Below are 26,455 nucleotides of genomic sequence, written 5' to 3'. Positions count from 1 at the left end.
TATTTTATAGAAGATCATATAAACTATCCAAGTTGAAATTTAGTGGAGTCGGATCTGATTCTGATAAGCGTGCTATTATGCGGTTGTGTTGCGTTGAAGGGTCCCAACTGCTTACTATCGATGCTGACGTGTCATTCAGCCTTTCGCAATCCACAGCCCAGCGTGGGGCTCACCAGATGTCGGTGTGTCCCACTAAGGATGCGTCGCAAGGATGCCACGACATCATCTATGAAACCTTCCAGATTCGTATAGCAGCCGTTCATTGGTAGGAGCCCCACCTGCCAATTGTGGGCTCCGTCAACTCTGAACGGTCGGATCAACGTAGGATCCTTAAAACAACTGGAGAGGCTCGCAACCCATCGCAATAACAATAGAAGCCCTCCTCGTTCTCAACTCCGCCGCCTTCGCGGATCACTGCAACCGATCTGTTGGATCGATCGATCCATTCAATAGATCGAAGGAGAGGGACAGGGAGGAATCGGAGGTGCTTCGCGATTGCTGTTGTCGTGATCGGGGAAGGGAGGATGACGGAGTCTGTGGTGCGGAAGAAGCCGGGAATGGCTAGCGTAAGGGAGATGCCCGTCCTCCAGGACGGGCCACCGCCGGGCGGGTTTCTGCCCGTCAGGTACGCCCGCCGCATCCCTAGTAAAGGCCCCAGCGCCGTTGCTATCTTTCTCGCTGCTGTTGGTGCCTTCTCCTGGGGCATGTACCAAGTCGGCCAGGGCAACCGCGTCCGCCGGTCAGTTGATGGCTTGCTTCCTGATCCCCCCCCAATTACCCTTCATAAATTAGAAATTTTCAATTTTTGTTCAAAAATCTAAATTTTCTGTTTGGACTATGATGAACTACTGGTTTCTCGATCTCGTTTTTTGTGTAAGCAGAATCATTAAAGCTAATTTGATGGATTTTTAATGTGTGCATGTAAGATGTTTTTTCGATTGGAATTGACGGAGGAGATTTGAACTTTACACTCGAGATGTTTTATGCCAACGCGAGGAGGTATAATGTGAAAAATGCCAATTCGTGGATTGTTAATTAATTTCTACTAGTCGTCTATATGGATAATCTATTGTTTCGTAGAATAGAGTTGTCTGGAGGCCCTCTTCAGTGTTCTGCGAGAGAGCTTGCGGCGTTCTGCAACATGGCTTTAGGCTTTCGAAATATGCAAAGTCCTAGGTTTAGCCTAAACGCTCTACTAATGAAAGATCAAAACAAGGATACACGTTGTACAACAGGCACCAACTTCTCTTGATATGTATGAGACAAACAAATTTGTACGTTCATATGGTTATAGGAAGAATGTTAGTGCTAATCACACTCTTCCCATAGGCTAAAATAGTTTGTGATTGGATTCCAATAGAAATTTTTTACCTTTTTTTTGTGGCTTGAGGGAGGATCTTCCGCAATAAAACCATCATTCCTAAGGTCAGCATATCAAATCACATATGCATGTTTAAAAGTTAGTTCATTTGAGCCAAAGCACACTGTCTCCTGCCAATAGCACACTTTATCTCAGGCTTATTGCTGGAATCTAGAGATGCGTCCTTTGCTAATGAGTCACAGAAGTCATATCTTAAATGGCAGTCTATTCCCCTATTCCACTCTCAGAAAAACATCTTGCTATGTTGGCATCCAATGTCTCAAATCTGATTATGAGTGTCATCTCCTACCCAACCTCTAAGTAACTATGCTAACAATAATTGGAAAAAATAAGTTCAGCCAATAGATCCTGCTAATTCCTCGTTAGAGCTATTTCTTCTTTTATTTCAATATTCTAGAACATATTATTGTCTCATACATATATTAAGTTCTTGATTTTTTATACCATTAAGATCTTAAAGTCAGTAAGGATCATCATGGTTAGGCAATTCCCCAGAGAAAGTTTCATATTCTGTCAGGTTCCATTTAGATTATATTGTGAACAAACTGAGGTCTTTGACTTCTTTAAGGGACCAAATGAAGGGAAATATAGTAAGCTCTACTCTTGTTATTTGTGTGATGTGTGTAAGCTAGCTTTATCACAAAGGTTGATTCTTCATTAAAGTCATAGTGCTTTCAAAAGACTTTAGCTTTAACTGGGCCTACCATCAATTATGTTGGTACATAATGCATATAGTGGAGCAGTAATACTTCCAAAATTCTTGATGAAGTATTACTGTTTACTTTCTATTGTTACTGTTTACTTTCTTATGATCCTGTCTTATATGTTGGGAAAACAAGGACCAAGATTGATGCATGATGCTTGTGTGAAGAGCAGAATTGATGGATATAGTGGTTTGGAAGACCTCTATGATGACATGGTAGATGTTATGTTCCTCAAATGGTAGCCAATTGCTGGGTGATTTGACTGGAGTTTCCCTTGACACATTCTTAATAAGCACACATATCCATGCTTCTTTATAATATCTTAATTTGCTTTCTTTTTATGGTTGGATAGTTTAGTTAGAATACCTTGGTGGTTATGCGCTATGATCTCTCTCTCTCTCTCTCTCTCTTTGTGGATGGGTTTTGATTAAGAAAAAACAGAGGAAATTTAGATGTTAGCATAGGAAGGAGGGGAAGATATTTCATAGCATCTTTGCTGTCAAAAGCAATGATGATGGTTGTAGTGGTTTGAAAGAAGCCTATGCTGGCAATGGAAACTTTAAGTTCATGATAGCCTACCTTTGGCCTATTCTGCCAAATGTTTACCTTGACACAGTTTCTTTAAGTACTCTTGATGATGTGTGCTTTGACCTCCCTCCCTCTCTCTTTCTCATATGGCACGCAACTTTTGATAATAAATAAAAAATAGGGAAATAATAGTGTAAATATGAGAAATTAGATATTAGTAGACAGAAGAGGAGGAGATGTTTATTGCATATTAGTCACTTCAGAACAAACTTCTACAAGATGTTCATGCCTAATGTTTACTAATAATGCTTGAACCTGTTAAAGAATATGTTTAAAAGGATACCATCCCAAGTTTGCGTTAATATCGCTTGGAGTGATTCGAGGCTCATGATGCACAATGGTAAAATAGTCTCTTGAAGTGCATTTGTTAGCGTGAGGTGAATCAAGATCCAATTCATGTGAAAATGCATTACAGACAGTTGTAATTATAAAGCGAAAATCATGATGTATATTATAAGCTAGTTCATGAACAACAATTGGTGTTTTAAAGAAATATGAGGAGGTTAGACATTACAACTAGGAAATAGAAGACTAACCGAAAAAGGAGAAATATAGTTAATAAATAAATGATGGCAAGAGGAAGGTTAGCATCAATAGAGTAAAACAATAGCAAGAAGAAAAGAGAAAACTGAGAATATGAAGAGAAAGGACACTGAATGGCTGAACCTCATTTGCTATGAAAACCTACATATGCTTTCTATTGAATTTCTGTTCATTCTCCTTAGATGGTTTAATCTAAGAAACAAGAATAGGTATGTAACTAAACCATCAATTGTTAAAAAAAAAAAGATATTGACAAATAAATAAAGATACACTTTCTTTAGTGTCTTATGCCTTTGGTTGCAACACGAGTTTTTGTTTATTAAGTCCTTGCACCTGAGAACATTGAATCCTTGTATTGCTTAAGCGTTCACCACAAACCTTGAGCAAAAGCAACAAACAATTCATTTTTTTTTCCAAGCAACAATTCGCATAGTGGAAAGATAAGAATTAAGAAAAGAATACATCAATACAAAAGAAACATGGCATTTGATATGGTTAGAAAACATAGTCTCTGGATCATCAAGTGAAAATGCAAAGAAAAAAGTGGATAAGTTTGAATGAATAATGTAGAAGTTGTAACCATTTGGTTTGTTGGACATGATTAGGAACTAGCAGAATTGGTAACAGTGACCACCTTTTCGGTACAATGATATGTGCCCCTGCTAGAACAATATGACCACGCACAGGTAATACTTCAAAACATTTGCATATCATTTCAAGCATGTGTCTAGAACATTATGCGATGAGAAACATTGGATTCAATTTGCTTTGTAACTAAAAACACATGATACAAGTATGCACCTGTAATGTTTCCCTTTTTGCATGATTCTTTATGCTTCTATTTTTTATGGTCTCATTTTGGTTCCTCAAATATGGTTAAAACCTATTATACACTTGTGGAGGCTGATAATGTGATAGTTGACATTGAGGGAGTTGGTGTGACGTCATTGAGTTTCAAGAGTCTAGCAAAATATGAGAAAGGGATCGGAAAGGGAGATACCACACAAAACCTAAACTCAAATCTCCTTAAGCTTTAGTGAGTTAAGTCAACTTGATCCTGATTGGTTCAGCTTGGACATATTAATGATCAGGCTATGGCCTAATAAATAAATTTCAAATGGCCCATAACATGGAAAAATAAGAATGAATCTGTCACCATGAGGGACTTGATACAGTATGATGGAGACCAAATTAACTTATTTGTGTTTCTTAAGAACTTTGAAATTCAGACTTCTGCGACAAGTCAAGCACTCAAGGATTCAAATGAATAAAAAAACCTCAACTAGAGGCTTCTGAAGCACGTAAACTTGTAATAGTTTATTAGATGAATATTGATGTCTTCTTTTCTTGAATGCTGATGTTTTTCATTTAATTAAGATGGATATATACTGTTAGATGGATTGTTTGGTTGTTCATGCTAAGCATTAGATTATGATTATGAATCTGAAATGATGATTACTGTTTTGCTAAACATAGCTTCTTTTATGGTTAATAGGTTTGAGATTCTAGTTGGTTTCTAATTATATAGTGTGGTATGCAACTACATATTCCAACATTATGAAGAAATGTGAAGTTTTGTCATAGAAAATAGTTATATGTTTGAAATATTTTAAATATTATATTTGTGTTTTCATTTTTCTTGAGATAGAAATGTATTTGAATCATGCGATATCAATATACATCTCTAGTCATGCTACAGAACTAGTGACTTGTATACTCCATGATCTATGCTGACATGGAGCTTTAAAGCTTGGATTATGTTTACCTTGATATTGTATCAAATAATTAATGCCTTTAATCAGAAAAATTGCTTGTCAGTGGGACAACAAAAGATGTGATATTATTTTTCATTTTATAGTCTGCATTTAAGTAGAAAAAGACACGCATTGTTTTGTCTAGCATGAGGTGCTTACCACTCGGCACCTGAGGCCAACACATTTCACTCTCCTTTTGACTAACGAAGTTGAAATTCAGAACCTTATAGTTTGGACCTAAGAAATTTTATTTCAAATTGTAGCTACTCAGGATAATTTTTGTATTGAAGTTGTAATTTTAAGTATAGCTAGTGTGTCTTATAGGAGCTAATTAATGGGGCATCTTGCAACTATACTTTTCACATGCATCCGTTGCAATCTTTGTATTAGAATATTGTCGTCCAATCAAATAACCCTAACATTAAAATATTATATTTTTAGTTGAAACTGTACCTTTACATGCACTTGATATGGGGCTGAAGTGAAGCTGAGACCCATATCCTTTTTTTATACTTTAATACATCTCTAATATGTATATGATCCAAAAACAAAACCATCTATCAAATAGTCCATTCCTTCTAACAAGAAAGAAGTCGCAAGGGGAATACATGTGGCTGGGATTTCTAGCTGTGGTTACAACAGAATATAACTGCTAAACTTGACTATCACTTATTTTAAAAGGATGACATTCCATTATTTCCATAAATAGTTGAATGAATTTTTTTTTTCTATTTGAAAGAACTGTTGGAGTGCATGTCTTGTTGATTGAGTACCTCGACTGCTTCCTGTTGTGTGAGATCTCAATATCTTTGCATATAGGCTTCAGGAGGACCTCATTCAATGAAAAGTAGTCTTCAATCATGTCTTCTAACCTTCACTCTCATTTTAGTGGAGACGGACTATGCAAGTCCATGTGACAAAAGCTTCTGAACTGTAGTGGTCACATCCTGGACATCCTCCTATATTCAACTCAAGTATTACTAACAGTTTAGTGTCTGGATTCTCACTTGTATTAGTCTGAATTTGTCTACTTCAGTTGGATTCATAGAGTGCTTTCCCTGAGTAAACCTCCACCCAGCATCAGCATCTAATGTGTTTTTCTAATCTTTCTGGTTTCCATCATCTAATGATGTGAACAGTAAAATACTGTGTTTTTTCATATTTAGGTAACCAGTCTTTCTCCTACTTATCACATTCTTTTATGAACCATGGAATTCTGTTTGTTTTCTGTTTATTTTATACAACTTTAATTTTTTTATGAAAAGTTCTTCCTGATTCAGTGCATTGAGACTCATATATTGTTTCTAAGTATGCTCCCATGATTTGAACTAGTGCACTTAAGGAAGAGAAATATGCCGCCCGCAGAGCCATACTGCCAATGCTACAAGCTGAAGAAGATGAAAGGTAGATAAGCTTTTTAAGTTGCCTTATGCTAGTTTTTCTTTCCTATTGATGCTAAATTGGGAGTACACTATCCCTTCTTGTAGGTTTGTCAAAGAATGGAATAAATATCTGGAAGAGGAGGCCAGGATCATGAAAGATGTTCCTGGATGGAAGGTAGGAGAGAGTGTGTACAACTCCGGAAAGTGGGTGCCTCCATCAACTGGTGAGCTGCGACCTGACGTCTGGTGATGGTTGATGTCTACCTGCCATAAATTTATTGAAGTTTGGGTGCTTATGAACACCTTAGAAACTTTGCTCTTCATCTGGCACTCAATCTTGTCTATTTCTTTTCTGTTCATCCGCGGAAGAATGACTGATACTACTTCCTAGCTTTCTTTCGAACTAGTGTCTTTGAGTTGACATCTTGGTATGTCAAACCAAATGAATAAGATGATGGGTCTTGAAAGCTATCGAAGCAACCTTTTTTCCTGTTTATTCTATTTGAATTGTGACATGATAATTCGAATATGGAATTGTTGGTTGTTGAAGCAATGCAGTATAGCAGTGTTCAATTTTGCAGCATGATCTATGGAAGTCTTTTTAGGTTTTTCTTTCCTTTACTTTTTGTTTAAGCAGGTAAATCTTCATTTGGATCATGACCAGAAAATTTAGTGCTTTCAGCTGAGACTGCCTGCCTTTGTTGTAGGTTTGGATCTCCTAGAGATAATAACAACCATGCAGGTTTACAAAGGAATCCAACAAGTAATTATTGTTAGGGTTAATTATAAATTGTTTTTTGTAATTAGATGTATATAGTATCTTGGTTCTTATACTTTAAATATTTATAATAAAATCTCTATGATTATGAAAGTAAAATAATAAATAAAAAAAAATTTAATCATTTTTGTTCGTGGTAGTAGATAGTGTCAGTAGTGGTAGATGGCGAAGTTGTTGAGAGTGCGAATGATTGTCGTGGATGAGAAGAACGACAACGAGTGGTGAGGGTCACTCGGCATTGATGTAAATGCAGAGCAGTGTCGCTTGGCAATTACGTCAATGCCAACGCAATTGCTGAGTGACAAAAGGACCGTCGATGCAGATGTCGAACGGCGTAGCTTGGCAACTACGTAGGTATCGATCTCCATCTGTGTTGATGTCGACGTAATGACAGTTGTCGAGTGACAATAGGGTTGCTCGACATTTGCATCGACGACCCTTTCACCACTTAATAAATACATCAATGTCGACGTAGATGCTGAGCGACACCGCTCTACATTTGTAACGACATCGATGTAAATGTTGATCGATTTTTTCGTCACTTAACAACTGCATTGACGCTAACGTAATTGTAGAGCGATGAAAATGTCATTTAGCAATTGCTTCGATATCGACGCAAATGCAACTCACCCACAATAATCACTCGCGACCCCTAGTAGTACCATCGTCCACCACCACCACCAATTAGAATGTTGAAATTATATTTTATCATATTATTTTCGTATTTTCGTCAATGAAACCGACGACATTAAGGTAAATTAACCTAAATGTTTCACTTTCATAACTATTGGGATTTCAATATAAATTTTTTAAGTCTAAGGATCATAATACTAAAGAGGTCTAACTATAATGGATAATATGTAATTAACCCTTATTATTGTATCTAGTTCCTGATTTGATCCAGAATAGATAGTATTTATTGTTCTGATGGATTTGAGCGATGATAAATGATATCATAACCAAATATACCATTAAGCATTACTAGAAACTCAACTAGAAAAAAATCTATTGAAGATAAAATTATAATAAATGATAAGAGAACCATTATAGATTAGATGTCTTGTGCATCAACTCAAGAAAATAGTAAAACTAGATATTATTATTATTATTATTATTATTATTATTATTATTATTATTATTATTATTATTATTGTTATTATTATTAGATCTCATATGTGGCTTAATTTTAGGAATCGACGATTCCGATTTCCCAAAATCAGGAATCAAAATCAAATCGACAAAGATCGATTTTAGAATCGAAATTGATGGTTCGGATTTTGATTCGAACTGTTAAATTTTTTTATTATTTTAATTATAAAATTTTAAATATAAAAAATATATAATTTATTTTTTAATAATAGAAATAATTTAAAATTATGAAACCATCGATTTCGATTCTTGAAATGTAGGTTTCAGAATCGACGACTCTGATTTTTCAAACCTAAGAATCAAAATCAAATCATTCCAGGTCGGCTCTGATTCGGTTTGGAATCGATGAACCATCGAACCAATTTAATTTTGGTTCAAATCGAACCATAATCAGGTCTTCTACTGACATGCACCATGTAAGCAAATTACAATATCCGAATTTAATCTCACATCATAAAAAATAGTAATGTTAGAAAAAAATATCGTCGATGTCCCAATCAATTGGATATGATTCGAACCCATATTCGTAAAATTGTTCGAGATAAAAATGCCATGCTCTCCAAGTACCACCTGCATGAAGATCAAAGTTATGATAGGTTTTCCAATCTAGTCACTCCGATGCTAATAACTTGATATCCCCAAATATGAAATTAAATTAAAAAAAAGTGAAAGGGCTCGTACCTTAAACGATGGGAAGGAAAAAATAGATTGATGGAGAATGACATGGATCTCACGTAACAATCAATGTCGACTGAGAGTAGATTCACTATTAAATAAAATAATCAATTTATAAGGATATATTATTGTTGATTTAAAACTTAAGTTAATCATCCGAACACACCCGATCGTGACAATTACTGAGTGGTGCGAGGGACAGCCATATTATAGTCCAAAAATCCTGGTCGATTGATTTTATCATCTGCGATTCCGCGTGTCACCTTTCGATCAGTCAAAAACGTTGACCAGCTACCACCGTACGTACCAGTCGATCCACAACGCAAATGGAAACGTAATTAACCGAACCGATATAATACCGACATCCACCTGGTTACCAAAAAAGTAATAATAAGAATACCGACCAATATGATCCGACACGGGTCGATACACAAACATGTAAACACCGATCGAGACGGGATATCCTGATGATGGATATAATTGGAACCTATTTAAGTTCTTCCAACTCTTTCACAGAGAAAACTAAGCTCTCAATGCAGAACAAGTAAAAGCTGTAGGAACAAAATGACGCTTCTTAAACTTACAAGCGCTTGTGGTAGCAGTCTAATTGATGCCCAGCTGCCATTGCATTCGACAACCATAAAGACCAACATCCCATCCACTCTTTCTGCATATACATGGATTGATTTGGATCAAACATTAAAACCACCCAAACATTTCGTACCCAAAGTAAACAAAATCTAAGACTCTCATAATGTATGTATAGACTTCATCGACCGTTCTGCAGATACATGGATTGGATCAAACATTAAAACAACCTAAACATTTCATACCTGAAGTAAGCAAAGCATTGATTAGACTTCTTCCATCCCAAGAGTGACCAGGGTATGAATTACAAACAATCTAATGAAAGCACCATGAAGTACAAACATAATTCAACAGTAATGTTTACTCTTAACAATGCATAAAGACACTCACCAAAGTATTCACGCAACATGCCTCGGGTAATTAGTGCATATAATGCACAGTTAAATGGTCCAAGGGGTCAAGGATTTATGCACTAATTATATACCATTTAACCATGCATTATATGCACTATTGTGCCTGATTAATCTTATTTCTATGTGCCTGATTATATACTACTTATCCATAGGAGTAAATTATATGCACAATGGATGCCGATATGTAACATGCCTCTTATTTCTCTGTCCCGCTGTCCGCATCTATTGTGCCTGATTATATAACACTTATCCGTAAAAGGAGTAAATTAAAAAAATAAAAATTATTATTAACATGAATATTTAGGGACCAGCATTTATAGTTTTTGAACAGCCAGCAAAAGTTCTAACAGGACATAGAAATAAGAGTAAGTAGATTGCATGCAATTATGAACTCTTTACAATACGGGACATCTTCAGAAGAATCATCTTTAGAATTCATGAACCTGAAAACACACCAACTTCTCTTACATCAAGAAGGTAAATAGTTGACGTTGCTTCTCGATGTTACAAAAGCACCCATAAATTTTGTAGCACGTCATTCACCACAAATTGCACTCTAGATGAGTTCAGTTGTATATTCTCTAGAATTAATTGCGAAAACTGTTCAAAGAACAAATAGATATCAATATTTTGCAACCATACTGGCTTGAAATGACTAAAATAAATACAGAAAGAAATATAATTGGTAAATACACATGGTTTCCATAGTCAACTCTTTTAAGTGCATAACATGCCAATGTGGTGTGCAATGCAACAGTTCTACAATCCAAAATTGAACACACTTGAAAAAGGTTGATTATGTCCCAACTGCACTCCCCATGTCCTGAATCATCAATAGTCAGTTACGCATTTAGGGGACTTCCTGGTCTCATGAACTAGTCGTGCATGATACAAAGAAATCAGTTTTAATGTATAATCAACCCATGATGAACAAGACAGTGCTAATAAAAATAGAAGCTTCAGATATAAATTAATTGAAAGATCTAATATAGTATATACTTTTAAAATAAACAGTGACATAAGAAGCTAACTAGTTAACAAATTAATTTTTTCTACTACTTTACCAAAACATGCCAGAAAAATGGATTCACCTAATCGCACTGTATTCATCTACTGTGTTTCTCATGATCATGCTAAGTTGATACCTCAGGTGCACATAATCTATAACAGTTCAACTGTCTTAACAGGACAGATTTCTCACAATTTTCGAGAATGAGTGTCATACCAGAAAAATAGCAGCATGGTAAATTGTTTATACTGATGCACAATGTCTATGTACCAGTTAGCAATATGTGATAAATGCTTAGGCATGTGTCCAGGACAACATTTTGCTTTGCCCCACAGACTGCATGAACTTGGCATGCTGCTCAGCCATTTTTTGTTAACAAGAGAATGACGAACAAGATCACATTTGCATGCAACCAGTGAAGTCAACAGGCACTCGCGTAGAAGCCTAGGCAAGGCGAGGTGTGGCCCGATAGTTGGGCTAGGCAAGTACCTTCACTTGCGCGCACGCTTGAGCCTAGGCGCCAGGCAGCCCTAGTGCCCACCTGGTTCAAATCGGGCAAGATCAAGTTCACTGGATCTTGTTCAATCCAACCCTGCACCGTGCCCCCGCCCGACACACGCATGCAACGAGACAACTTGTGGAAACCTAATCAGCGAACATCAGCTCTTCCTCTGTGTCGGCAGCAGCATCTTCCTCTCTATTAGCGAACGACGACAACAGCATCTTCCTCTCCATCGGCGAACACCGACGACAACAACATCTTTCTCTCCAATGGCTAACGACAACAGCAATAGCATCTTCCTCTCCATTGGAGAATGACGATGGTAGCAGCGTCTTCCTCCAGCAAGCACATTGTCGGTATCCCTGTCTATCCTCCTCTTTTGACATAGCCGCCAACATCTTCCCCCCTTCTTCACAGCGCTCTTCCCCTCCCCCCATCACGTCTCCACTCCTTGTTCCCCCCACCTTCGTCGTAGCCATCCTCCCCCCTCTCGCTATGCCCCTGTGGCTAACATCTTCCATTGTCTTCTTTCGTTCCCCCTGCTGCCAACGTCCCCTCTTCTTTGCCTTGTCATAGCCGTCTTCCCCCCTTACTGTGTCACAGCCTCCTCCTCCCTACATTGGCATCTTCCCTTCTCCATATGCCAACGGCCTTCACTGTATCATCCTTTCACCCCTGCGACTAGTGTCTTCTCCCCCTTTGCTCCATTGGGGCCACCCGCCAGCTTCACTAACAACCTCCTCCTCTATCTTCCCTTCCCAACCCACAACCACCCAACTGACAGCAACCCAACCAACAACAATCAGATAGCCACCCCTCTCCCATACCTCCTCCTCCCTCTCCTCCTTAGACCCTTCATCCCTGCACAGCTCCCAGTTCAGGGCAACCCCCTCTCCATCCTCCTCGTTCGTTAATTGTTTTATTAATATAACTTTGAACAATATAATTTGGTCATTCTATGTTATTTTTTATTTTAGTGATTATATATATTAATCATGATATATATTTTTTAAAATTTTAATAATCGGTAGCTCCTCGCTTTGCTCGGGAAAGCGCCTCGGGTGTTTTGGCCCCTTGGCGCCTTTTAGCGCTTCTCGCCTTTGACTACATTGTATGGAACCATTCTAGTATAATCTGAAATGGTCTGCAATCACATGATTCATAAAACCAAAGGAACCAATGGCGCCATTGATGGCTTTCAAGAGTATATCAATGGTGCAAGCACAAAATGCATAGGGAGGCAACTTGCACAATGATAATAAATACCAGCAACATGACATACCAAGTTTTCATGCGTAAGTCAAGGTTGTGATCTTGAAGCTTCACTTGTGCAGAATACCTTTCTTTGGTAGTTTTGGTTTCTTCTGAATGTAATTCTAGAAGTATAGATGATAAACTAGGTTTAGAAAAAAAAATCAGAGATTTAGCCAAAAGACAATTTATGTGTACCTTTTGCCTTTCCAAAGCTTCAACATCTGTTCTTTCCCTCCATGTGCTTTTACGCAACTTTATAGGACGATTTCCAACGTATTTTCCTGCAATATTTGTGTATGGAATGAAAAGAAAGCCACAAATTAACTAGACTTTATTTTGCACACAACAAACGTATGCCTCATGCATTATTAGAGGAAATACATGCCATTCATTTCTTTGACAGCTGCTGCAAGGTCTGATGGGTTTGAAAAGCTGACAAATCCATAACCTTTGGTTTTTCCAGTTCTCTTGTCTCTTATCACCTGGGAGAGAAGACTTCAAATCAACAAGTTATTATATCTACATATTGGATATCCAAATTAACATCATTAACCTAAAACAAACTAAAATGAGGGAATTGTCACAATTAGCCAGTGCAGCCTGGAGAATTGAATAAACTTAAGGTTAAAATTCAGGAAAGTGTGAACTTGGTGACCAAGGTTCAAGTCACAGAATCAAATTCTCCTCCATAAACCAAATCATGTGCATGGGCTTGCCATTGAAGCTTGAATCAAGCTTTGTCCTACTGAATACAGGGCAAGACTAAGAGCTGCAGAATCTCTTAGTATTAGGTATAATTCAGATGTGATCATAATATAGTTGTATTTAATATCTTTGTGAATTATACAGAGAGATAAGTTTGTTTAGTTGTATTTAATATCGGTAGTTCAACTGCAGTTAGAGATGTGTATTGCTAATAATATAGCATTTCTGGTTGACCAAAAGTTTGTATATGGATCCTGTACAGTTCTAATCATCTCAAACTCCAGTAAACATTGGCAGAAGAATAAACAATAGGAAAGAGAAATGCTGCTGATTATATTTTCCTCATGTGTCAGTTTAAGGGTTTGGATTAGGAATTTACATCTGTAACAGATTCAACACATACGAATGACTTTCCCTTCCTTCTAAGCTTCTTATCCCAAACTCTGGTCCTGATATTTCCCATTTTATCCCCTTGCAACATGTCCTTCTTAACTATAGATTTTGGTGAACGATAGAATCTTGTGGCTTTCCCACAAATCTGAACCACGGAGCCCACAGGTGATATTGCTAACTTCACCTGTCAGCCCCAACATAATTCTTTTTTCTAGTTGAGTCCTGGTATTTTATCCAGACCCTAAATCAGAACATCTAGAGAATCAAAGTTCAACCAAAAAGAAAGAATGCATCATTGATACCAATCAACAAAGGAACAAGAGCATGAAAATAAATATTAAAGAGTATGACTGAACAAAAACCCACTCTTGCCATGTTGAAGGAGGGGAACCTTGAAAATGCTTTTGAAAGGACATCATCATTGACTTCGTTGCCTAGATCTCCACAAAATAATCGAAAATCATCTGCATATCAATAAGCACGAGAGTTGAGATATTCCACAATATTGATAAAAGTTACCACAAGAAACCTATTACATGGCAAGTGAATAAAAGCGTATAGTGGTGAAAGTGCTTGTAACAAGTGACAAAAAAGCATCATTTATTGCCCCTCAAATAACTGTAATGAAAAATCTGGTCAACCAGAAGTTCAATTTCCGAATTGCGTTATGAAATTTAAATCACTTCAACCCCATGTCTGAATTACTCTTCAACATTAGACCCACTCATGTCAACAGAGGGGTTCAAGGATTAATGTGTGCAGCTTTACACCTGCAAACAGAGAGATCGCTTTCATGAATCATGCTCCAGTTACGTAGGTCATAAAAGGAGCAACCTTGTTATGTCACCAAGCTCCATAAAACTCAAAATGCCCCAAGTATATTCTTCGCTACAAACCATTATATCAGTACAGTGCATAAGGGATAGCTAACAAAGACAAGACTGCATGGACATCAATGTAGTTGCCCAAAATTTTGTGTTTAACAATGTATAATTTTCAGCAAGTGAAAATTTTAATTGCTGAAAGATTGGTCAAGTTTTTCGTGTTAAAGTCAATTATCAGTTATTTTTTGTAGATATATATGGTCATATGCTGTTATATGGAACCAGAAAAATTGTGCATCATATACCAAAGTAGGCACAAATGGCTTGCCTCCATAGATGAAACCTTCACTTGAAGGCAGAAAGGATGTCTGACAGTCAATATCATATACCAATACACTTCTGTTAAACCAAACCTATCTCCTCTCTTCCCCACTATCCTATCGCTTACATTCTACCATTACATAAGCTAAGTTAAAAGATTGACTTACAGAATAATAATAATTTCATCATATAATGTAAGGAAGAACAAGAATAAATAGAGAAGCAGGTATGTTAAAGCTAAATCAAGACTAAACCTTCCACTATATATGCACCGCTTCAACAATATTAGTCAAACATCAGATCGTTGCAAACTGAGAATACACATAAAGAAGAAAACAGTATTAGGACATTATGTATCTGATTAGTGATCATACTCTCTGGCCATTCTGCCAAAGTTGGATCCTCCCAACTCTGACCAGCTGCTTTACGTGGTATTGCTTTCTTTTTTGTGTCTGATTTATGGTCAACTTCACTATTTGCAAGTGCAGCTTTCACAACCTCTATAGCCTCTGGAGTGATGGTTTGTGCATCCCGTTGAAAAAGTTGTTGTGCCTGTTGTATTAGATAGAGTAATTACATTAAAAACCTTGAAAATTGGAAGAGAAAATCCATAAAGTGTGTATCACAATCTCCATAACTAACACACACAACAGAACTTTAAGGATCAAACATGGAGATACCCATTTACTAGCAACTAAAACTAGCATACCTTAACCCTTTTAATGCCTAGCAAACGTATGAGATAAAAACATCAATAACTTATCTGCTTATACATCTTCTCTAATACTATGAAGTTGTTCACCTCACCCGCTAGAAATTCAGAGAAATACACAAGAAATTACAGAAACAGAAAAACTCAACCAATCAAAACCCTTTAATTTCACCTGTGAATCCCATCACCAAGTAGGAACAGGCATGAATTTGAGATAGAAATCTCATCCCATGATCTTCAGAAAGAGGTTTTCATGTATGAAACAAAACGGAATACCATCCTACAAATGATAAAAAAATAAAAGATTTATTGTCTGGATGGAAAACTCAATTGAAACAAGAAGTTAATGGGCATCATGCTTAATGCTATATCTGCTCTGTCCTCCTGTTAACCTAGTGGTTGACAAATCTCTTCCTAGGTTCTTCTAGAAGAGGACCCACTTCGTCAAGTACTCAGGAAAGACGACTCAAAGCAGGTGAAGCCACCCCCTTCACCTCATAACAAACAACAAGCACAATGTGCAGGTAAAACAACAAGGACAACAAGGATGTTTATCGATAATTTCATCAAAATACAAAATCACATATATCAAGTCCTAATCAATTCACGTATAATTAGAAATCCACACTAATAAACACTTAGACCCTTCATGGGGAAAGTGCAATTTTCTCAATGACCATTATAATACCACCGTATATTTGTTGGTTAATATCACTTTTAATATCGATATCATAAGTGGACTAGGCTTTATATTATTATTAGTGAATTTAATCAAAACATAAAGGCAAAAGATTGTAGTAGAAAACATTTCAGGGCTTACAGCTCCTATATTTTCTTTTTTTGTGACGGAAAATCGGAATTAGATATAAACAGTACGTCCCTCCTGAACCCTACTATAAATTCCCGGAGATCTTGAACTTCACAACTCCCTCTTTGGCGTAATATCACGCAATGGTTTCACTACCATTACAGGGTATAAAGGAAACAAAAGACCAACCACCACCACGCCGCAACAAAAAAAATCAAACTCCGCTAACAATTTCACAACAAATTTCAATTGCAAAAGCAGCAAAGATAAGCATAGGAAGAGCCGAACCTGCTGGAACTGCGGAAGCGAATACATCCCGGCGACGACGGGGGGCGGAACGGGGAACGTCTGCGCCATCGTGGGGATCTTAACGGGCGGTGGGATCTGGGACGGCGGGAGATACTGCTGCTGAGCCGCAGGGTCGGCGTTCTGGAGATGAAACGGGAGAGGGAAGTAGGTGGTGGCCGGGTAGGAGTACAGGGACGACGACGAGGGATTCGAGCTCGAAGCCGAAGCCGATTCCGTTGCCATAACAATCCCCTCAATGGATTGGAGAGAACGGCGAATTGGAGATCGACAGGCCCTTTTGCATAAAGCGTAGAAGGATTAGGGTTTCCAGATCGCGGCGGAAGACGTACTTTGATTCGCTTGGTTCGGCCCTTTCCCGTATCATAAGTTCCTATGCGGCCACCTCACGTATATATATATATATACATATATATATATATATATATACATATATATATATATACATATACATATATATGTATATATATACATACATATACATATATATACATATATATACATATATATATATATATATTTATATATGTATATATATATATATATATGTATATATTTTATTTGCTTCGCCTACCGGATTCGGTGGACCACTTGATCTACCTATGTGGGTATTGTGGGGGCCAGTAATTGTAGTGGGTAATTATAAATCACCCTTCCTCAAGCATTTCTTATGAAAATAATGATAAGACAAATGTTCAACTATTAAAATTATTTATTAAAAATTAAACTACATGTTGTTTTGATTTGAAATCCAAAAGCATTGCTTCAGCTACTCAAACAACATTCTTTTCACACACTACTCCAAATAGGAATGTCTCAAAAGTTTCTAAGAGAAAGAGAGTTAATAAATTAATATGTTTTTAATAAAAGATAAGTGATGAAAATAAAATTTTATCCCAATAACCTGCTATTAAGTTCAAAATTTGTTTACCAAGTAAAAAAGAAAAGATAGCTAAATTTCTTGCATTCTACATTCTAATTAAAAAAAGATAACTTGGGATGCCCAGAAGCCTTGACGGTGAGCAGCTAAGATTAACTCCTAATTAAATGTCTGTATATTTTATTAGGGAATAATTATATAAGTTTCTAAATGATATTATCAACTTTTCTGCATTTACAAATATTACAAATCTTAAAGTTAGCAAAGGGAGGGTTAATTATATATTGCCCGACCCTATAATATCATAGTCTTTGTACTTTAAAAAAATTTATATTATGATCTTTATAGTTTTAAAAATAAATAAATAAGTTCATTTATCATAACTTTCGTCAGTTATATTAAAAAAAAACATAACATATAGCACAATATATTGGATTGACGAGAAAGTATTGGACAAAAAGATAATTTCAATGTCCTTTTGTTTTTATTGATTTTATCGATAAAAATATAATTTCAAGAAACGAAATGAATATTGAAATTATCTTTTTATCCATTGAAATTATGATGTCACATGTTATGTTTTCTGTCAATACAGCTAAGAATGTTAGGAGAAATATGATTATTTGTTTTACTTTAAAAACTATATGAATATTAATATAAATTTTTTAAATACAAAAATCATGATATTAATAGGATCCAAATATAAAGTATTATATATAATTAGCTCGGAAAGAGAGGAGATGAAATAATATTAATGCTCTCGCTGTTAAAATGCATGCTTACATTTTGTTGAGCAATTAAATTGGCTGCAAACAAAATGTCTGAATTTGATATATAATTCGGAAACTACTATATAGATCTATCAAACATGTTCTAACCAAAGACCTATTTCCAGACTTGCGAAGCAGCATTGGAAGTCGGAAACATCCTCTACCCAATATCATTCTGCTTGTTCTCGTAGATTCATCCCTGTCATTACAGTACTACTTGTCGTCCTTCTGCTGCTACTCATCTGAGCTCGAGCCTGGAAGAATATGGCCGCGAGCTAGGAACAAGACTCGCTGTTTGCCATCATGGAAGCATGACGACAACACACTAGCAGCTGTGTCTTATCTCAGCCATGGCCACTCTCCTTCTTGCATTGTTTACCTCTTGCATCTCATGTGGGGTTGGGAGAGAGAGTTCTCGTGAAGCTGCCGCCTGCAACTTGAGAACATGACAACAAGGACGCTTGTCCTTGCTGTTCATTGCTGTTCTAGGTGTCATTGCAGGCTTATCCTCTACAACAAGTCTAAAGATTTGAATCTGCAGGCTTTGGCGCAACTTCTGAAGCATTAATTTCCTTTCGTCTTAGATTCATTCTTCTGACTCTGAGAACGAATAAAAGCTTTCTGTAGGAAGGCCTCATTGTTCTAACTGGAACTTCACAGGGTTGGAGGACCGCTAATCCCAATAAAATAGTCTGCACTTAGTTTTCACGAGCTTAATAATGCCCATTTGCCATGCATGCTTCCCTTTCAAGAGTCTAGTCGCCATCGATCTGTCCTACATTTTTGCTTGTAGACAACCTCTTGCCCAACTTCTCAAGCCATAAAGACAGTCCCCAGCACCAATGCCAAGCGTAGCTTTAGGTTCGTAGCATTTAAATCTGTTCTCATATAGATCACTGTACGGAGAATGAGATGACGATAGACGACAACATCAATTCCAAAGTGTAGAAATCAATCTACAAATAACACCCAAATGGTTAACATGCCAAAACACTATTAGTAATGATCTAAATTAATATGATCACTCATTCTCCTGTAGAATTGGATCAATATAATTCTCCTGTAACTCCTCTACTGTTGGGAGGAGAAAAAGAATTCAAAATCGAAATAATATACGAAGAAAATTATAAGATTTATGGATTATCTCCACTCATACCTTCAGGACCCAAAATATTACTTGCATTTTATTTTCCTCTATCAAAATCTAAATATATATGAGATAAAAACCAAATGCTAATTTTTAAGATTTTATTCTTTTATAATTATTATTTTTTAGGATACTGTCTAAAGAAAACGTAAAATATTTATCGATAAAAACATTAAAATTATCAAAATTATATATTGACAGAAGAAAGAAAAGAGATGATTGGAATCGATTGGCTCATTAGGATAAGTTAACAGATCAAATGCAGCTGAGGTATGGAGGATTTTTGTCTGTTCCTCCTTTGTCGCCATTAACGGTGGGATGTAACTCAAACAGAGGAACAAAGAAAATCTCAGAAAGGAACTGACATGACAATAGGTCGATCACCTAATAAATCATGGCGTCCAAAGGCATTGGAATCAATCAAAGTAGCATATTAAACATGAGCTACTTGGTGCTGATGGCGAACAAAGATAAGAGGAGGTTTTGTTCTTAAACGCAAGGCTTCCAACTCAGTTGGGCCATCCAAATAATGGCATTTATATTGGTAGGACAAGATCTTAATTTGAAGCAAACAAATAGACATGCATATCTCTGGAAGCAACTTCACTATCCAATCAATGAGACTAATTGGAGCAAACACAAACACAAAATTAGATCTTGTCATAAGAAAGATAATGCTCAGAAGATCGACTTCAAGGCAGATGTTGGGGATACTGTGGTGCTTTTTTTTTTTGTTTTTGATGAAATCAAAACAAACAAAGAAAATATGGACTATCTTCAAGTTAGATTTTTTTTTTTTGTAAAAGATAAATGGAGAAGATGGAATTCAAGCTCAAAAAATATTTATACATATCCAAATATGCTCCAAATTATTTTTATTTTTCACCAAATATAATCTTTCTATTTATATAAATAAATTATATACATTAATATTCTAAAATCTCTTATCCAATAAATTTAACATTTAAGATAAGATAAGATTTTCTCAAGTACGAGGAAATCTCTCTATTCTGTCGAGAAAAATCTTTTATTTGAAATTATTTCTCCTAATTTATATAAATAGGAGAGGAAACATGTTAATGTATTGAAGTATTTTTATTTCTTCAATAAAACTTTTTTAATAATTGTTCTTATCTTCTATTATTTTCTTCATTGTATTAGCAACAACAATTACAATAGTAGCAACGATTTGCTCTTGCCCTATTCACGAAGTCTCTCGTTTGTAAACCATTCTTTGCATCGATCCTACTTACGAAGTCTCTCGCTTGTAAACCATTCTTTGCATCGATCCAAGATTGATATCTTTATCAGGAGCACCATCTTGCGGGGGCATGATAGAAGATAAGATTTTTCGAATTATATGAGGAAATCTTTCTATTAAAAATCGAGGAAAATCCTTTCTCTTAATTTGTATAAATAGGAGAAGGAACGTGATATCTTATATATTTCTCATTGAGATTCGTACTCTCAGATCAATCATCAAAGTATAACAAAACTCATCGCCTCGAACACATGAATTAATACGCTTACAAAATCACATTTATATGTGCACTACATAATAAGGCCATAAGAGAAGCTCGTATATACACAGTATATACGTGTGAATTCGAATTCAACAGAGATACATATATATATATGTTCGGATGTCTCAATAAAGAGAGAGAGATACGTATGTTCATCAACATCTCACATCTCATGACACGATGGGGACCAAACGAGCAGGCGATTTGCTGTTTGATTTGCGTAGCATTTTTCATCTCACTGTCACACACAGATGGATCCATCCGTCTTCGTTTTATCTTGCAGCAAAGGCTGCTTGTCCACTGTGGCTCCTCCATCACCGCTGTACGTACGACGACGGCGATGAAGCTGACGAGGGAGCAGGTGCGTCCCACTGACACATGCTAAAAATTCCATGGCTATATTATATCTTCTTATAATTGCAAGTGTTAATTCTTTTCGCAATGATTGAAACTGTTATCATGATGATGCATACGTAAATGACGAGGAGGCTGCCACGGTGGTGCCATTTGTCGCCTTCGCAAGTGGTAAGTCGTAGTAGGTCCTGAATCCATTTAGCAGGTGCTATCGATCGGAGCCTGATTAATTGCTGGGACAAAGGAAGAGTATCGAGCTCTCTTTCTGCTACGAACAAAACTGGGGTTCCAAATCATGGAGTTCAATTATTGCATGCGCTTCTTTCCGGCCTCTCAGATGATGACCTTACCGACGATGATGTGCTTCTTCTCTCTTAGTTGCACATCTCTCTCCTGATTGGGACCGACCACCGTCAAGATTGCTGCCAGGTTGGACGCATAGAGCAGTGGTGTTCATATCGGTTCACTCGAATTAATTTTCGATTTAATTCAATTAGAATTATTATAAGTCAAACTAGTTTGTTAGTAATTTTCAGTAATTAAAAATAAATAAATAATTCAATTCAATTTGATCCGTCATTTATGAAATTACGATCAAATTTTAAGATATAATAAACTTGGTTGGATTGATATTTTTTGATTTAAATTAGTTTGATCTGATCTGAATTGATTAACCTAATCGAGGAAGAATACATCTGCTACGATTTGAATCCAATCAGTTTTGGACTAGTTTGTGATTTAGTATTAGAGTAGGTTGATTGATTGCCATTCGATTTCAACACCGCTAAAACATGCAATGCAACTTTGTTGTTTACTCAGTACACTTATCAGCCGCCTGCATTATTTGATGCATGATTTCTGTCTCCATCAACGCAATGTTCATTTATCGTCATCTGCATCTCTCTATGTTTTCGAGAGGGCACTCAGTGCACACATGTTGACAACAGAACTGATGGACTCCGGTCTCTTCATAGATTCTCTCCTACCCTAAACTGGAAGAAAGCCTCGTTTTTAATCCTATCTTTCACCACGGAGGGAAGCATAAATCCGTCCTAAATATTCATCTGCGGAATATTTGTTCCACGGATTATAGTAATGGAGTTACTGAAGGTTCGTAGATTTCTTTGTCTATGCACAAGTGGCCTGGATGTCCCACCTTGCGCCGTCATCTTGCTGAAGGTTCGCAGATTTCTTTGTCTTGCACAGGTGGCCTGGATGTCCCACCTTGCGCCGTCATCTTACTGAAGTTTCGCCGATCATTTTTCCTGGATGCAACAAGTCGTCATGGTCGTCTGAAATCATACTGAAGTTTCGCCGATCCTTTTTCCTGGATGCAACAAGTCATGGTCGTCTGAATTCGCATATACCAACCTAAATATGTATTCATTTTTTCCTATTTTTAAGACTGCACATCAAGTGGGCTTCTTTAACCTCTCAGAGGAGATTTCTTGTGGCCATGGACGTCTGCTAGCATCTTCCCGGAGATTACGACCCCTGTGCACGCCTCCTTTGCCGATATGACGGGGATTACGATACAATAGTACAGGCTGCTTTCATGACCTAACCATCTCTCTCTCTCTCTCTCTCTCTCTCTCTCTCTCTCTCTATCTATCTATCTATCTATCTATCTTTCTATCTATCTATCTCTATCTCTATCTATAAGTACCCGTAACTCCAGTGAAGGATTTAAGCTTTCCTTCGGTTTCCTTCCCCGGCCGGAAGACCTTTCCAGATCAGATCAACACCTTTCTCCTCATCCTTCTTCTGTTCGTACCTCTTCAGAGAAGATATGGGTCTAAGGGACATCGAGTCGACTCTCCCGCCAGGTTTTAGATTCCACCCAAGTGACCAGGAGCTGGTCTGCCACTATCTCCGAAAGAAGGTAGCCAATGAACGAGTCTCCGGAGACACCATGGTGGAGGTGGATTTGCACACTCGAGAGCCATGGGAGCTTCCAGGTGATTCACCTTCTAGATTTATAGGTTGCAAAGATGATTCTAGGATATATTCGACTGTTTGATATGGCCTGGTAGTCATCCATGGATTTGGATCCTTATCTACAAAGAATGTACACCTTATAAGCATGTATCATCATTTTCTCCACTTAGATGTTTCTTTCCTCTCTATATCATCAGCTCTTGCGAGAGAATACGTCAAGAGCAGTTTTTGTTACTATCGAGGAGAAGCTCCAGGATCTAGTTTGTCTTATCATCTTTACAAGAGTCCAACCCGGTCTTACTCACTGGGTGTCACATGCATTGTTCCACTAGATTACGTACACTTTGTTGCATTCATGTAACATTATGTCTGCGTGCAACGTATGATGAAACCAGAGGTGGCAAAGCTCAGCGCCAACGAGTGGTACTTCTTCAGCTTTCGTGACCGCAAGTACACCACGGGCTCGCGCACAAACCGAGCAACAAGGTCGGGATACTGGAAAGCCACCGGTAAAGATCGCACAGTCTACGAGCCTACAACCCATGCAATGGTGGGGATGAGGAAGACACTGGTGTTCTACCGCGGGAGAGCCCCAAATGGGATAAAGACCGAGTGGGTCATGCATGAATTCAGATTAGAATCCCCTTGTACACCCCCAAAGGTACAGCTACTGCATGTCTTGATCGTAGAGAGCTTGATCTTTTGGTTGATAGGATTTGTTTTGCCGTGACAGGAAGACTGGGTGCTGTGTAGGGTCTTCCACAAGAAGAAGGGGGATACCATGAGGTGCAGCTTGGAGAATGAGCAGGAGAACAACCACAACGTCGGTTGCTTCTCGTCATACATGGAGTCATCCCATCCTCAGAACGAGCAGCAGATGGAAGATGGATGCTATGAGCAGATAACCTCATCATTCGCCTTTGTCGACCCACAGCAAGATGGCAACAGCTTAGACACGCTCCTTAATTTGGCAGCATACCATTACAACTTGCTTGGTTTCCCTCAGGACATGTACAACCCAAGAATTATAGAAGTGGGCTCCGGAGTTGGTGGGGATGACTGTGGAATGGTAGTGGAGACAGGCTTGGAAGAACAGCGTATGCTGGGAGGAGGAATGGCAAACCTTGGAGAAGGTACGAGCTTCCAAGGTGGAAAGGATCAACTCTTCTTCTAATGTTCTATCATCACTTGATTCATTCATTTGGGTTCGAGGGAGTGATAAAAGATGGCCAATGTACATGATGTGGTGTTGTTGAATTATAAGCTTCATATATTATATGTATACAGAACATTTGACATTGTAAATTTGGAGATATGTTTCTTGATATAGTTTTTATAATATTAAGGCATGATTGAATTGAATTAACAGCAGAGAGGCTAGATAATCAATCTATGAGTATAACATGTGGTTTCAAGTAGCTTGCATTAGTTTATTATCTCATCAAATAACTCAGAAATATTTGAGGTCATTACAATGTCTACATATTACTTTGTATTATATATATATATATATATATATATATATATATATATATATATATATATATATATATATATATATAAAATAAAGGGATAAGGGGTGAAGGCAAGATTTGATCCAAACCTTATGATAATATAGCAAAGTCTTTATCAGCCAAATTAGTCAACACCTTTTAGAATATGTTAAATGAGGTCTCATGCTTTCAACCTTTGATAAGTGAGTCTAATACGTCATCATTAAACTAATATTTTATGTATAAAAATTTACTTAAATAAAGTTTCAAACCTTTAACCTACGCTAAGTGACTCTGATATGCCACCATCAAACTAATATTTTTGGTGTAAAATATATAAGATGAGATTTCGAATCCTCAACGTTTGATATATAGATTTGATATAGCATTGTTTGATTAAATTTTTTATATATAAAATATCTCATGCCTCAAAAATAAATTTTTGCATGATGATATATTTGTGGTAATATTTTTAACCAAAGAGGAGGATATGAATATGTTAAGAATTTAAAGATGGAAGAGAGTCAAAGATAATGCAAATGGAAACCTAATTTTGGATTTCTCTTATAGATGTTAGAGTCTATAACATCTATAAGAGAAATCTATGGGGTTTGTAAAGGTCTTTCATTGTTCAATAGTATGTATACAGGAAGTATATTTAATTAATGGTGGATGATAATGAAGAAAAATATTCAGATTATAGCAAATTAGAGCATGGAGTGCCACAAATCTAAGTTTAAGTCTTTTCTTTTTCCTGAGGTGGGTTTAAGCATATATCCTTGGAAAATAGCATATATGATCTTTCAAATTAAATAACATATATACGTATATATCTACCTTGAAACATAAAAAATCTTCACATATGTAGTTGAACAACCAGTCCTAGATTAAGGATGGAGCATCTCCATTCTCAACCCGAATGGCGACGATAATATAATAGTGATTGCAATCTCTAAGAAAGAGTTAAACAATCTATCACACTTCAAAGCAATCTCAGTTTCTTGAGGGTCCTCCCCAGAGGAATCAAGGACCTCAGTGCCTATCAAATATGATTGAAACATGAGTTTTCTCATTGGTTAATGCGATAGATTGACATCAAAAAAATGGATTGGAATGATGGATACGGAAAGGATAATCATTGTGAGGCTTCCAAATCATCCAAGCAGAGTTTGCGATAAGATTTCTCTAAATCATTGCTTCAATGGTACCTTAATATAAAAGAGAAGTCGTGAAGCATGTTTTTTATGAACAAATATATGACATACCACAAGGTTTTAGGTTTTGAAGTAGGTTTGTGTTTGTATATAGCATTCTTAAGTGATTTTTCTTTATACTTTAATTATTGTGGTTTTTCTTGTAAGCTTACCTTAAGGAGGACCACTTCTATTATGTCAAGGTATGTGCACCACTTTCTCTGCTCCTTCTGTCAAAAAAGATGTTTCCTTCCATTGTAATCTGAACACATGCAATAGAGTCGATTGGTGGAAATCTTGTCTCCTGATCCGAATTCCATCACAGTGGCTGTTCTCCCAGTCTTCCCAACAAGTGTGCCCTTAATGCA

At 36.9% G+C, this 26,455-nt stretch overlaps 3 protein-coding genes across 6 annotated transcripts; 2 read left to right on the top strand and 1 right to left on the bottom strand.

Annotated features, from left to right (window-relative positions):
- Window positions 1-363: 363 nt before the first annotated feature.
- LOC135598320 (NADH dehydrogenase [ubiquinone] 1 alpha subcomplex subunit 13-B) lies at window positions 364-6,905 on the top strand. Its single transcript, XM_065091917.1, has 3 exons — window positions 364-739; window positions 6,303-6,374; window positions 6,458-6,905. Exons 1-3 carry the CDS (start codon window positions 525-527, stop codon window positions 6,600-6,602), a joined length of 432 nt encoding a protein of 143 aa, XP_064947989.1. The 5' UTR covers window positions 364-524; the 3' UTR covers window positions 6,603-6,905.
- A 1,708-nt stretch (window positions 6,906-8,613) lies between these two features.
- On the bottom strand, window positions 8,614-17,164 carry LOC135582965 (uncharacterized). 4 transcript variants are annotated; one of them, XR_010481525.1, is made up of 10 exons: window positions 16,772-17,164; window positions 15,338-15,515; window positions 14,185-14,282; window positions 13,106-13,202; window positions 12,916-13,001; window positions 12,749-12,842; window positions 9,539-9,621; window positions 9,121-9,323; window positions 8,961-9,045; window positions 8,614-8,849 (listed from the first exon to the last, which is right to left on the bottom strand). XR_010481525.1 is itself a non-coding variant. In XM_065091913.1 (7 exons), the coding sequence occupies exons 1-6, from the start codon at window positions 17,012-17,014 to the stop codon at window positions 12,789-12,791; spliced, it is 756 nt and encodes a 251-aa protein (XP_064947985.1). In that variant the 5' UTR covers window positions 17,015-17,164; the 3' UTR covers window positions 10,310-10,555; window positions 12,749-12,788. The 4 variants fall into 4 exon arrangements, 3 of the variants coding, with proteins under 3 accessions (XP_064947985.1, XP_064947988.1, XP_064947987.1); XM_065091913.1 differs by lacking the exons at window positions 8,614-8,849; window positions 8,961-9,045; window positions 9,121-9,323; window positions 9,539-9,621 and adding an exon at window positions 10,310-10,555; XM_065091916.1 differs by lacking the exons at window positions 8,614-8,849; window positions 8,961-9,045; window positions 9,121-9,323; window positions 9,539-9,621 and adding an exon at window positions 10,559-10,830.
- Window positions 17,165-23,178: 6,014 nt separating this feature from the next.
- Window positions 23,179-24,675, top strand: LOC135597983 (protein CUP-SHAPED COTYLEDON 3-like). Its single transcript, XM_065091498.1, has 3 exons — window positions 23,179-23,421; window positions 23,797-24,062; window positions 24,135-24,675. The coding sequence occupies exons 1-3, from the start codon at window positions 23,253-23,255 to the stop codon at window positions 24,573-24,575; spliced, it is 876 nt and encodes a 291-aa protein (XP_064947570.1). The 5' UTR covers window positions 23,179-23,252; the 3' UTR covers window positions 24,576-24,675.
- Window positions 24,676-26,455: the final 1,780 nt, after the last annotated feature.

This window comes from Musa acuminata, chromosome BXJ2-1 (genome assembly GCF_036884655.1).
Source record: "Musa acuminata AAA Group cultivar baxijiao chromosome BXJ2-1, Cavendish_Baxijiao_AAA, whole genome shotgun sequence".
NCBI classification, from domain to species: domain Eukaryota; kingdom Viridiplantae; phylum Streptophyta; class Magnoliopsida; order Zingiberales; family Musaceae; genus Musa; species Musa acuminata.
This window is presented reverse-complemented; position numbering and strand designations above follow the sequence as displayed.